Source organism: Megascapheus bottae, chromosome X, assembly GCF_031878675.1.
Source record: "Megascapheus bottae isolate mThoBot1 chromosome X, mThoBot2.hap1, whole genome shotgun sequence".
NCBI lineage: Eukaryota > Metazoa > Chordata > Mammalia > Rodentia > Geomyidae > Megascapheus > Megascapheus bottae.
The window spans coordinates 54891972-54904487 of record NC_143547.1 but is presented as its reverse complement, the minus strand read 5'-3'; the positions used below and the strand labels follow the sequence as shown (position 1 = coordinate 54904487).

Genomic DNA, 12516 nt, shown 5'->3' with positions numbered 1-12516 from the left:
AAGGAATGTTATGAAGATGATTGTAAATATTTTTCTAAGATCGGGAGTTTACATTCTGATCAGCTGCAGTTTATTTTTTTTCCAGTCCTGGGGCTTGAACTCAGGGCCTAAGCACTGTCTTTGGGTTTTTCCTCAAGGTTAGTACTCTGCCACTTGAGCCATAACACCACTTCCAGCTTTTTCTGTGTATGTGGTACTGAGAACTTGAACCCGGGTCTTCATGCATGCTAGGCAAGCACTCTACCACTAGTCCAAACTCCTGACCTCTTTTTTTTCCCATTCCTGGGGCTTGAACTGAGGGCCTGAACACTTACCCTTGGGCTTTCTAAAGGCTAGAGCTCTAACCACTTGAGCCACAGCACCACTTCTGGATTTTTCTGTTTATGTGGTACTGAGGAATCAAACCTGGGTCTTTGTGCGTGGTAGGCAAGCGCTATACCACTAGGCCAAACTCCCAGCCATGCTACAGTTTTAAAACAAATTATATTTGTGCTTTATTTTTAATTTTTCCTCAGTTGTAAAAGGTCATGCCATATGACAAAGCAGTTTATGAATACAATTTATCTTGATCAACGTCACCCCCTTTAACATTCTTATCCCCTTTCGATTACCTCTTCCCTTCACTTTGTGGTATGTGCAATGGGTACTTGACTACATTCTTCCCTCTTCCCCTTCATCCATCTACCCCTCTCCCTTTGGCCCCTCCCACCTCTTGCATGTACTCATTTTCTGGTTCTGATTTTGTTGGGCTTTGACTTAGTTTTTCTAAGTAATTATACTATTTGAGCTCCCCATGAAGTCTGTTATACTTGTTAATTCATTAGTAACACTATCTTTATTACATTCTATAAACCACAAATGAGGAAATCCATGTAATCTTTTTTTCCTCTGGGTCTAGATTACTTCACTTAATTCAATTTTTCCAAGTCTTCCCATTTCCTTATGAATGATACAATATCATTCTAATAGATGAGTAAATTTCCATTGTGTGTGTGTGTGTGTGTGTGTATGTGTGTATGTGTGTGTGTGAATCATATTTTCTTGAACCATTCATGCACTGGGGGGCATCTGGGCTGATTCCATATCTTCACTTTGGTGAGTAATGCTACAATGCAGATGGTTGTGCTGGTGGCCTTATTGTAACCTTGTCTGTTTTTTGCTCTATTTTTTTAATTCCCAGGAATAAAATTACAGAGTCATAGGGCAGTTTTATGGTTTTTTGAGGAACCTCCATACTGCTTTCCAAGTGATTGAACAAGCTTACATTCCCACCGACAGTATAATTATTTCTTTTTGGCTGTATCCTCGCCAACATTTGTTGTTGTTGGTTTTCTTGATAGTGGTCATTTTTATTTACTAAAGTGAGGTAATACTGTTTTGATTTGCATTTAAAATTGAGGTTTAAAATGGGTGATTTTGGCAATGATTTGGAAGAAGCATCATAATGAGAAGAGATTCTTAGAAAGAATATATTATTTTATTCCCGTCATTGTACTATCCACATTCACTTCCACTATCCATCAATTTTCCATGCTGTACAAATGTAAGTTGTTTTCCATGTGCTAGGCACTGGGGATATGTCAAGAACAGGATAGTCAGCCAGAGTCTCTGATCTCTTGGCTCTTTCAATCTACTTGAGGACTTCACAAAAGAAGTTAACAAAATAATTCTGTGTTTAGATCTGTTCAATCTGCATATCTGCTTCTTTTTTTCCTATTTAAAGAGCTTTTAAAGAGCTTTGCTGGTTATGATGGCTCAAGCCTGTAATCCTAGCTACTCTGGAGGATGAGATCTGAGGATTGTGGTTCAAAGCCAGCCTGATCACTAAGCACCTTAAGACTCTTATCTCCAGTTAATCATTATATAAGGGAAAATGGCACTGTAGCTCCAGGGGTAGGGCAGTAGCCTTGAGCTGAAGAGCTCAGAGACAGTGCCTAGGCCCAGAGTTAAAGTCCCATGATCCACAAAAAAAGGAAAGAAAGAAAGAAAAGAAAAGAAAAAAATTAAAGAACTTTGTGTCTTTCTATCACCTCAAATGAAATCTAACATCTTTTTATTTCTCTTTCCTCCATTCTTTGTATTTTGTTGTCAGTTAATACTGAATTGCTCTGCACCTATTCTTCTCTAATTTACCTCTATTTCCCAGCAAATGTTGCTCTTCTAGAACAATGTGGTCTTTTTTCATTGCCTAGCCACATTAGATTTTTTTAGAATCAGCAAATGTGTTATTTCCTCCCAGGAGCATTAATTGCTACTTTTCTCTCCCTTTCTGGGCTGAGTCTGTTGCCTCCTCTCAGTGCCTGTTAGTACTTTATCCTTAATCTTTTATCACTGGACCTTACTGTTAACTTGTTCAAAAAGTAATGTACTCAACCTGACTAATGTAACTGTAACTCCTCTGCACATTACCTTTACAATAAAAAGATTGCCTGTGACTTAATACTCATTGTATTGAAAGCTTCTTTAAGGAAAGATGTGTTGTGTTTTTTTTCATTGTATTTGTTCTCCCATATGTTTGTGGTGAACACAGTGAGATACTACCTTGCTAGCAATCCATTGTGTTGTATGTTTGTGTGTGCACTTGTGCGTGCATGCATGCGTGTGTGCTAGTACTGGGGCTTGAATCCAGATCATGAATTCAATGGGGGCTGTCTCTGAGTGATTTTTGCTCATGGCTATTGTTGAACTACTTGACCCACAGCTCCACTTCTGGTTTTTTAGTTAATTGGAGATTGAGTCTCCTGGACAATTGTATTCAGGCTGATTTCAAACTGTGATCCTAAGATCACAGCCTCCTAAATAGCTAGGGTTATATAGGACTAGCCCATTGTCTTCTTAGACATAGATTGAAATGAACGAAGAAATATTTGTAAAATAGGATCAAAATTTGGTAGCAGATTAGATGTGGAAAGAGATTTGAGGTTGGAAAACAAGCTGCTGCTTAGGCCATTTACCTGAGGAAAGTCAAGGGAGGGAGGCAGATGAGGCAAGCTACTTTTAAAATATACCTAGCAGTACTGAAACTGCTTACTTGAAATGTGCAAAAACCAGGTTTTTAACATCTTCACATTCCTCCACACAAATGCTGCTAACTATGGATGATGATCAAATGTGTTAATTTGACTGGATTAGGCATACATGAATACATATGCCAAATAACCTCATTGTACTCAGTAACACTGTATTTAGGGTCAAAATAGACACATCGATTTGGAACTATCTTATCTCTAAATAGTTTAATGCCTATTTAACAGATTTTTTTTACCCAAGAAAAATGAATGTAAAGCATTGTGCACTAGTTTCATGAGTGAGATGGCATTTGAGCAAATGCATTTGAAAAGTTCCTAAGGCATATTGAGTAGGGAGAATGATATTATTTGTTTTAGCAATTGAAAATCTTCTCGTGTCCTTAATATTTTCTTCCTAATTGTTACGCATGGGATGTCTCCTTTCTACACTGTATAATTAGTTGGTATTTTAATTCTGCAGATCAAAGGGATTAGCTACTCGTTAATAATGTAATTTTTCTCTTCTGAGCTAAATTCCAGATATTACATTTATATCTTTTTTTTTTGCCCTGGGCTTGAGCTCAGGGCCTGAGCACTGTCCTTGGACTTTCTCAAGGCTAGAGCTCTACCGCTTGAGCCTCAGCACCACTTCCGGCTTTTTTTCTATATGTGGTACCGAGGAATCGAACCCGGGTCTTCATGCATGCTAGGCAAGCACTTTAACCACTAGGCCAAACTCCCAGCCCCTACATTTATATCTTGCTGAGTATTTTCTCCTTGATTATCATTTTGCTATTTAGGGTCTTGTATGGTGTAACCAAGAACAGACAGAGTAACTGTTGTGATTTGTTGATTTAGAATGCGTAGCCCTAGAAATGTTCTTTCTGGCTTCAGTGATTCTTATGATTAGCTTGGTCATTGTGTTCCTGTAACTGGAAACTCCTATCATGTTACTCCTCAATTTACTATTTATGAGTCTCAGCAAGGCCCTCAGCTAAAGCCTAAATGCTGTTTATCCTTAATGGCATCCTCAAGTTTCTGTTGAAGGAGTGAGCAGGAGGGTATTTTAATGTCTCTGGCAGTACTGTTTTATTTAGTTGTTTACCAAATGTCATCGAATTATTTAATATTAATCTTTGTAATACTATGATTAAGAATAGGTTCGAAATCAATATTGCTTTCTTCATTGCTCTCCCAATTAGGCTGAATATATGACAAAAACAAGCATCTGAGGGAAACAAATCTTAGCACATACTTAAACATGCTTGGTTTCCAAAGCTTCACCAACCCTAGAGCCTCAGTACTACACAGTAAGAGACTAGTAGATGAATCATATTATCCTCTACCACACTGAGACTTGGCCTATTTGACTTTTACCTTAACTTCTGCTGGAATAGTTTCTTTTTTTTTTCTGTATGAGTAGTTGTTTAGTTTTCTCTACTTAGCACATCCTAAAGAAGCAACAGGAGCAGTGGCATGCTTGGCTGTGATTCTTACCTGGGATTTGGGAGTTTATCAGAATCTCCAGGGGTACTTAAAATGTGAATCAGTCCCCCAGGTGTGATTCTGATTTGCTTCCTTCTCCTCCTCTTCATTTGAGAATCCCTGTTTCATGGAAGCTTCAGCACAGTCACATTTAGTAATACTTTGTCCTTGCATCAGTGAGCTCCCAAACTCCACAACCCTATACTTCTTTAAATGATTCCATAAATCAGTCCTTCCCTCCACCCATCCTCCCTCCTTCCCTCCCTTCCTTCTTTCTTCTTTTTTTTTCTTTTCTTTTTATGAGTTTTGTGGCTTGAACTCTAGGCCTGGGTGATATCCTGAGCTCTGCAGTTCAAGGCTAGCGCTCTACCACTTTGAGCCACAGAGCTGTTTCCCTTTCTTTTCCTTCCTCTCGTCCTTCCTCCCTCCCGTCCTCCCTCCCGTCCTCCCTCCCTCCCTCCCTCCCTCCCTTCCCTCCCTTCCCTTCCTTCCTTCCTTCCTTCCTTCCTTCCTTCCTTCCTTCCTTCCTTCCTTCCTTCCTTCCTTCCATTCTCTAGATGTCATAGATTGTGATACAGGCAGTGAGGAACTGGTGCCCAGCTCCATTAGTTATTTCTAACATCATAACCTCTACCTGTCACCAAAGATGTAGCTGTCACCATAGGAGCCCTAGTAGTGTTTGGAAGTCTACAAAACAAGAGGTCTCCACATGACCGAGAGCCAGGTTTTGTTGTATGGCTGATTTAAAGAGCATTTCGGTAACTCATAGTCAAGCTTAGCTACTTACATTATAACAACTGCTGTCATTTTTATTTCAACATTTTTATGATGAATATTTTTATGCAAATGAAAATGTTGAATTCACAGTGAATGCTTGTATGTCGACCATTCAAGTTCTAAAATTAACATTTAAATATTTTTGTTTAGTCAGAAGTATACAAACACTCATCCCTGTATTAATTCATCTCTTTATACTTTGTACAATGAATTGCAGATATTAATAGAATTCACCCTAAATACTTTGGTATGGTTATTATTTACCAGAGTTCAGTATTTTCTAGTGTTTTTCTTCTGATGTAAATTTCCAGTGAGTGTCCAATCTTCAGTGCTCATTAGCTGGAATAAACAAATTGAAACACCATATGACTAAAATACATATCAACATAGAAAACACTTTACACCACATTTTTATTATAATTAATAGAAGGGTTACAGTTATGTTTGTCAAATAGAAGGTGCATTACTTCACACACGTTGATAGCCCTTCTCATGTTTTGGTCCCCATTTCCCTCCCCCAACCTCATCCAGTCATCTTCTTTTCCCCCCTTCCCTTTCCTGTTTCAAATAAACAAATAATCGTATATACATTCACCACATTTTTGTGACTACATGCTACAGTCTTAAATTTTTATTGTATGTGAGTTAGGGTTAAGAAAAAGACTTGAGAAATAGAAATCGGTATGAAATGACAGTTCAACGGATTTTTTCCCATTATCTGGCTTCTCAAATTGCTTATCAAGAGTTTCAATTAAAAAAGAGTAAAAAAGGAGAAAATAAATTTTTTTTAAAAAAACTGAAAAGATAAATTTGTCGCCAGTCATGGGGCTTGAACTCAGGACCAAAGTGCCATCCTTGGGCTTTCTCAAGGCTAGAGTTCTACCACTTAAGCTACAGCACCGCTTCCAGCTTTTTTTCTATATATGTGATACCAAGGTATCAATCTTGGGATCTTCATGCATGCTAGGCAAACATTCTACCACTAGGACCAACTATTGGCCTTTTTTCAGTTTTTAAATAATTATTTTAGAGAACTATTTTTTTAGGTTGAAGAAAATATTTTAATATATAATATTAGCCAGTGTTATGCAATGTAATATTTACATATTTCTTTTTTCTATTTTTATAATTATTTTATATAACTCATGAAGCAGTGCTTGTATAAAATTTCACACAGGGATGCTAGCGAGCATATAATTTCCAAAACTTGTCCTGGGTTTTTGTTACAATCAGTTTTCTAAGGATATACTCAATTAAACAGTGAAATGCAGATATTATATGATATTATCTTTGGTAAAGCTATTGGAGAACTATTTTTTTAAAGCAAGAGCTCTAGTTTAATGAGATGGGATAAAATGAATACAGACAAAAGTAGAAGAGAGAAAAGAAATGGAGAGGAGATGTGAGAATCTTTTAAATATTGTAATACAAGGTATATACTTAATTGCTTAAATATGTATTACATATATTATTTCAATAAACATTTTAGTCTATCCTGATAACCATTTTTAAAACATAATCTAACTTTAGGAAATAAGAATTCATTTTGAGTGTTAGTAATTTCATATTTAATGCGTTTATGCCTAGAAAATATCACGTATTTGGCTCATTTAGCACATTCTAATTTATACTAGTCTATTTTGTAAATAGCATATGTTTGAAATCAGTTGCTCACATTTTATGAGAAGTAACCTATATGTATCTTTCTAATAAAATATTTCTAGTCGCCAAAGAAGAAGCTATGACAAAGTAAATTGCTATTTCCATAATAAAAAGATAGAGCAAACAGTCATTTGCATATAGTTCCTGAAATATTACATACTGGCTTTGTCAGTGCTGGTAAGTCCATTTCAAGGATGTTGCCCTTAGTCCATTAGTTTGGATAATGAGCCCTATAAAGTACATTTATAACTTGTGGCACTGCAAGGAGATGGATTCTAATTTTCATCCTTTTATCTAGACACATTGAAAGAAGGTCAATGGAGGGTTCTATATGATTCATTGTCCCAACACATATCAGATGACAGAGACCTGATAATGTCCGTGCATAAGTGTTTTCCTTATTTGGAAACATCACTTGGAAGAAATCTTTCTGTGATCATCCTTTGAAGTAAAGTGGAAACAGATATTAAAAGAAGCTCAGTCCCTTTTTTCTGTTTAAAACATTATCAGATGCACCAGCAAAACAGAAAGCAACACTTAACAGAGAAATAAAAAGGCTTTAGTGGTTTTTACAGGCTGTAAATTGTATAACAAGGTAACTAATCAACTGTTTTCCTCCTTGTTTTCTTAGAACTGTCGAGGAAAAAAAAAGCCTATCGTGTAAACAAAGGAAAAGGTTCCCTTCTTCTAAATATGAGGAAAGCTTATAATTATATCATTTAATACTTGTCCTAACTTTCCAGTTACATTTCAAAGGCAGAGTTAATATTTAAGTTGTCCACATTGATTTTCATCATTTAAAAGGTGTCAAAATGGCAACAAGAATATATTATAATTCATTGTCTATTTGATGGTAGAAAATGTGGCATTGTAGTAGGCTATTTTTTAGTGTTCACAATTTTTTAAATTTAATGCTATTATGAAGGTGATGTAAAGAGGGGTTACAGTTACATAAGTAAGGTAATAAGTACATTTTTTGGTTGGTTATGCGGCTTGAACTCTGGGCCTAGGCATTGTCCCTGAGCAGGCTAGTGCTCTATCACATGGAGCCACAGTGCCACTTTCATAGTACATTTATTGTCAAATATTTTTACCCTTTCCGTAATTTTTCTCCCACTATCCCTTCTTCCAACACCTCCCAGTTGTAAATTTCATTTCCAACGTAGTGTCTTGTGAGTATGGCTGTTGAATTTATTCACCCTTTGTCCTCGTTTCACCATTTTGTTATTCCCCTTTCCTTCCCCAAATCAGATAAGCATATATACAAGACACGGGTTACCAAAATAAAAAAAACTATGAAGGATAAACCAAAGGGAAAAAAAAGAAAGAACTTCATGAAGTACATTAATACTACATCAACAACAACAACAATAATAACAACAACAACAACAACAAAAAACCCTCTATTTTCCACATCTTGGAGTTCTTTTCTGTTATCATTATTTGCCAATCCTGGGGCTTGAACACAGGGCCTGAGCACTATCCTTAGCCTTTTTCCTCAAGACTAGCACTCTGCCCCTTGAGCCACAGCACCATTTCTTGCTTTTTTCTATGTATGTGGTACTGAGGAATCGAACCCGGGTATTCACACATGCTGGGTGAGCACTCTAACCACTAGGCCAAAGTCCTGGACCTGTTATCATTTTTATGGTCATATGTACTTAGACATATACTAAGTGAAACTGTGGAGCCTATGTTCCTTTGGGTATGGCTTACTTCACTTAATATGTTTTTTCCAAGTTTTTCCATTTCCCTATGAATGGGGCAATGTCATTCCTTCTGATGTAAGCATAGAATTCCATTGTGTATATATACCAAATTTTCTTGATCCATTCATCTACTGAGGGGCATTTGGGTTGGTTCCATATCTTAGCTATGGTCTAGAATGCTGTGGTGAACATAGTTATGATGGTAGTATGGCCCCTTGTTTGTGATCATTTGGATAAATGATCAGGAGTAGGATTGCTAGATCATTGGGGAGCTCTTATGTTCAGTCTTTTGAGGAATAGAATGGTTGAACCAGTTTTCATTCCCACCAGCAGTATAAGTAGTGTCCCCTTTTGACCACATCCCTGCCAGCATCTACTATTATTTGTTTTCTTGATCGTGGTTATTCTGACTGGGGTGAGGTTGAATCTCAATGTTTTGTTTGTTATTTGTTTGCTAAAAGCCAGTCCTGAGGCTTGAACTCACAGCCTGGGCATTGTCATTGAGCACCTTTTCTCAAGGCTAGCACTCTGCCACTTGAGTCACAGAATCACTTCTACCATTTTGTATGTATGTGAGGAATCAAATAAGGACTTCATGCATGTTAGCAGACACTACCATTAGACCATACTCCTAATCCTTCAGTAATTCGCATTTCTCTTATCGCCAGAAATGTTGAGCATGTATCTATTAGCCGCTCTTACTTCTTTTCCACAGAAGTCTTCAAAAAAAAGAATTTAGCTCATTTATTAATGGTGGTGGTTGTTTCTTTGAGGATTTGCTTTTGGAGCTTTAATTATTTGAGGACTCTTTATATTTTTGATATAAGTCCCTTGTCTGTTGTATGGCTAGTGAAGCTCTTTTCCCAATCTGAAGGCTTAGTGTTTATCATGCCTAGCTATGTCCTTTGCCATGTAGAAGCTCTACAGTTTAATGCAGTCCCATTTTTATCCAGCCATTCTCTGATTTGTTGTGCTTCTGAATCTTTACTTAAGAAGTTTCAGCCTGTGCCAAAAAAAAAAACAAACCCTAGTGTATCTACTATCCCTTCCTGTAATGTTTTCAGGGTATTTGCTCTTACCTTGAGGTCTTTTGATCCGTTTGGATTGATTCTGTTGCACGGTGATGTATACATATCCACCTTCAGTTTTCTACATGTGTATAGCCAATTCTACCAGCACAGTTGTTGAAAAGGCTGTCTTTTCCTCCATCTGATAATTTTGGTTCCCTTATCAAAGATTAGGAGGCCATCACACAGGGTTTTAAATTCAAAATTAGTAGCAGAATATACTCATTTACTCAATCATATGAACTTTTTTTGTATGCTTATCTTCTTTTAGATGTAAAGCGATCATAGACCAGTTTGGACAGAGAATAATCTCTAAGCATTTCATTGTGGAAGACAGTTACTTTTCTGAAAACACATGCTCCCGGGTACAATATAGGTAAGATAATTCTTTCTTCTCACTAGCCAAGGGAAGGGGAAAGTCATGTCAATGCAATTATATTAACATTTCTGCTCTTTGAGTAACATGCAAACATACATTCAGTATCTTGCTACTCTTCTCTTATAGGCTCTCATTTGGGGGCAGCCAAGCATAATTCCATCTCCTTTGCTTCAGCTGGAATTTGTCTCTAGGTCATGCATCCTTCTTTTATGAGCCAAGAAAGATTAAAGCAGAACTTAACATGGTTTGGGGAGGTGACACTTTTATCCTGACTTCAGTCTTTGAAACATACCTTCTGGTGATTATATAACTATACATGAAGCTTCACTCTCTTGTTTCTCACAGGCAGATCTCCAGGGCTGTTTTGATCACAGATAGATCGGTCCTAAAAACAGATTCAGATCAACAGGTAAATTCAGTCTTCTGTTTTCTGAAAATTAAAGTGTGTATTTTGTAATCAGAAACCATAATATTTTGATATGCATGGCTGATTCCTGCATTCAAGATAATTAGCATCCGTTTCCTTACATGGCTAATGTTTTTTGTGGTAAAAATCCAAATGTTTAGCTTCAAGAGTGAAACTGTTCAATTAAATCCTATGAAATTAAAGTTATATAATTATGGGAGGAAACAAAAGAATCCTTTGGGAGTATATTTTGTTTTCTTTTTGTCAATTGTGGGGCTTGAACTCAGGGCCTCGGTATTGCCTTTGAGCTCTTTTGCTCAAGGCTAGCATTTTGTGCCACAGCGTCACTTCTAAATTTCTTGTGGTTAATTGAAGGTAAGAGTCTCATGGGTGACTCTCCTGTCCAGGCTGGCTTTGAAACCACAGTCCTTAGATCTTAGCCTCCTGAATAGCTAGGACTACAGTCAAGAGCCACCAGCACACAGCAAGAATACTTTTAAAAGCTTAGAGAAAGGCCAGAAGTTTAGCCTAGTGGTAGAGTGCTTGCCTAGTATGCATGAAGACCCGGATTCAATTCCTTGGTACCACATACATAGAAAAAAGCCGGAAATGGTGCTGAGGCTCAAGTGGTTGAGCTCTAGCCTTGAGAAAGTCCAAGGACAGTGCTCAGCCCCTGAGCACAAGCCCACAAAAAAAATGCTTAGAGAAAAAAGCTTTACAGTAGACAACAGTATAGCAGTCACAGAAAGCCTACCATTAGGTCTGCTATGAATTTATTTCAACAGACATTTTGTATACTAGTTCCTCACTACCATTGCTCATTTTAGTACAAACTTCCTTCTATACCCCACTGTCATAGAACTGTGTCTCTGATTCTTATGTTTTCTCATTGTGATCACTGAAATTCCAGAGACACTACTTCTCCTTCTGACCATATTTTACAGCAATTAAAGCAAACTTACTTGAAATGGGTGGCTGTCAGATATGTATGCTTTTGCTCAAAATAGACTCTTAAAATTCTCTAGGTTGGAAGAGACTTATTATATAAATCAAAAACTGTAAATAAAGTCATTTAAGGGTTCAACTTTTTCCAAATAAATTTTCATTTAATTTTATTGTCAATGTGATGTACAGAGGGGTACAGAGGGGTTACAGTTACAAACACAGTGTAGTCAGTACATTTCTTGTCTAACATCGTTAAATGTTTCTTGTTAAGAATGGAGAATACCTAAAAAGAAACATCAGTTATGACTTATTCATGTATGAATGGATACTACTTTATTGGGTCACTCAGCAAACAAGTGTCTTGTACTCCCAAGTCAGTATGCTGGGTTGTGAGGAGAGAGTGGTAACTGTGATGGTAACTACCTTGAAATAGTTTGTAATCTACAGTACATAGTGACAGACAGATGAATATCAAGTATAATTTAGTGTGACAAATGTGATTAGAGGTGTAGCTTGAGAAAATGATACACCAGCTATTTTGTCACTCTCATTGCTGATGGACTTGTCTTTGTCTCCTATTATACCATAGACACTGTGAGTGAGCATACTGTAAGTTTACCCAAAAGTGAAAACAGCAAATAGAAAGAACTCTGAGCTGGGTATCAGTAGCTCACTCCTGTAATCCTAGCTACTCAGGATACTGAGATCTAAGGATCATGGTTCAAATCCAAGGTAGGCAGGAAAGTTCATGAGATTATTAACACCAACTAACCACCCAAAACAGCAGAAAGCAAAGCTGTGGCTTCAGTGGTAGAGCACCAGCCTTGGGCACAAAAGCTCAGTGACCTGAATTCAATCCCCAGGACCCAAATTAAATAAATAAGTAAGAAAGAGAGAGGAAGGAGGAAGGAGAGGGGAGAAGGAAAAGGGAGAGAGGGAAGGAAGTAAGGGAAGTATTCTGAAGAAACTAATGTCTATAAAGAATAAGAGAAAAGAATTGGTTCTTAAAAAAGTGGAGAGGACTTTACAAGATTACTTTTTTTATGTTTTATTTATTTTTTATTGTAATTAGTAAAAG

The 12516-nt window shown here is 37.1% G+C and overlaps 1 protein-coding gene across 1 annotated transcript in view; it reads left to right on the top strand.

Moving 5' to 3' along the window:
* Nucleotides 1-12516, top strand: part of Chm (CHM Rab escort protein) — a 171817-nt gene that overhangs the window by 131315 nt on the left and 27986 nt on the right. The window contains exons 10-11 of the mRNA XM_090327051.1: nucleotides 9980-10084; nucleotides 10433-10496. Of these exons, the coding sequence (XP_090183177.1) occupies nucleotides 9980-10084; nucleotides 10433-10496 (169 nt within the window). The remainder of the gene's footprint in view (nucleotides 1-9979; nucleotides 10085-10432; nucleotides 10497-12516) is intronic.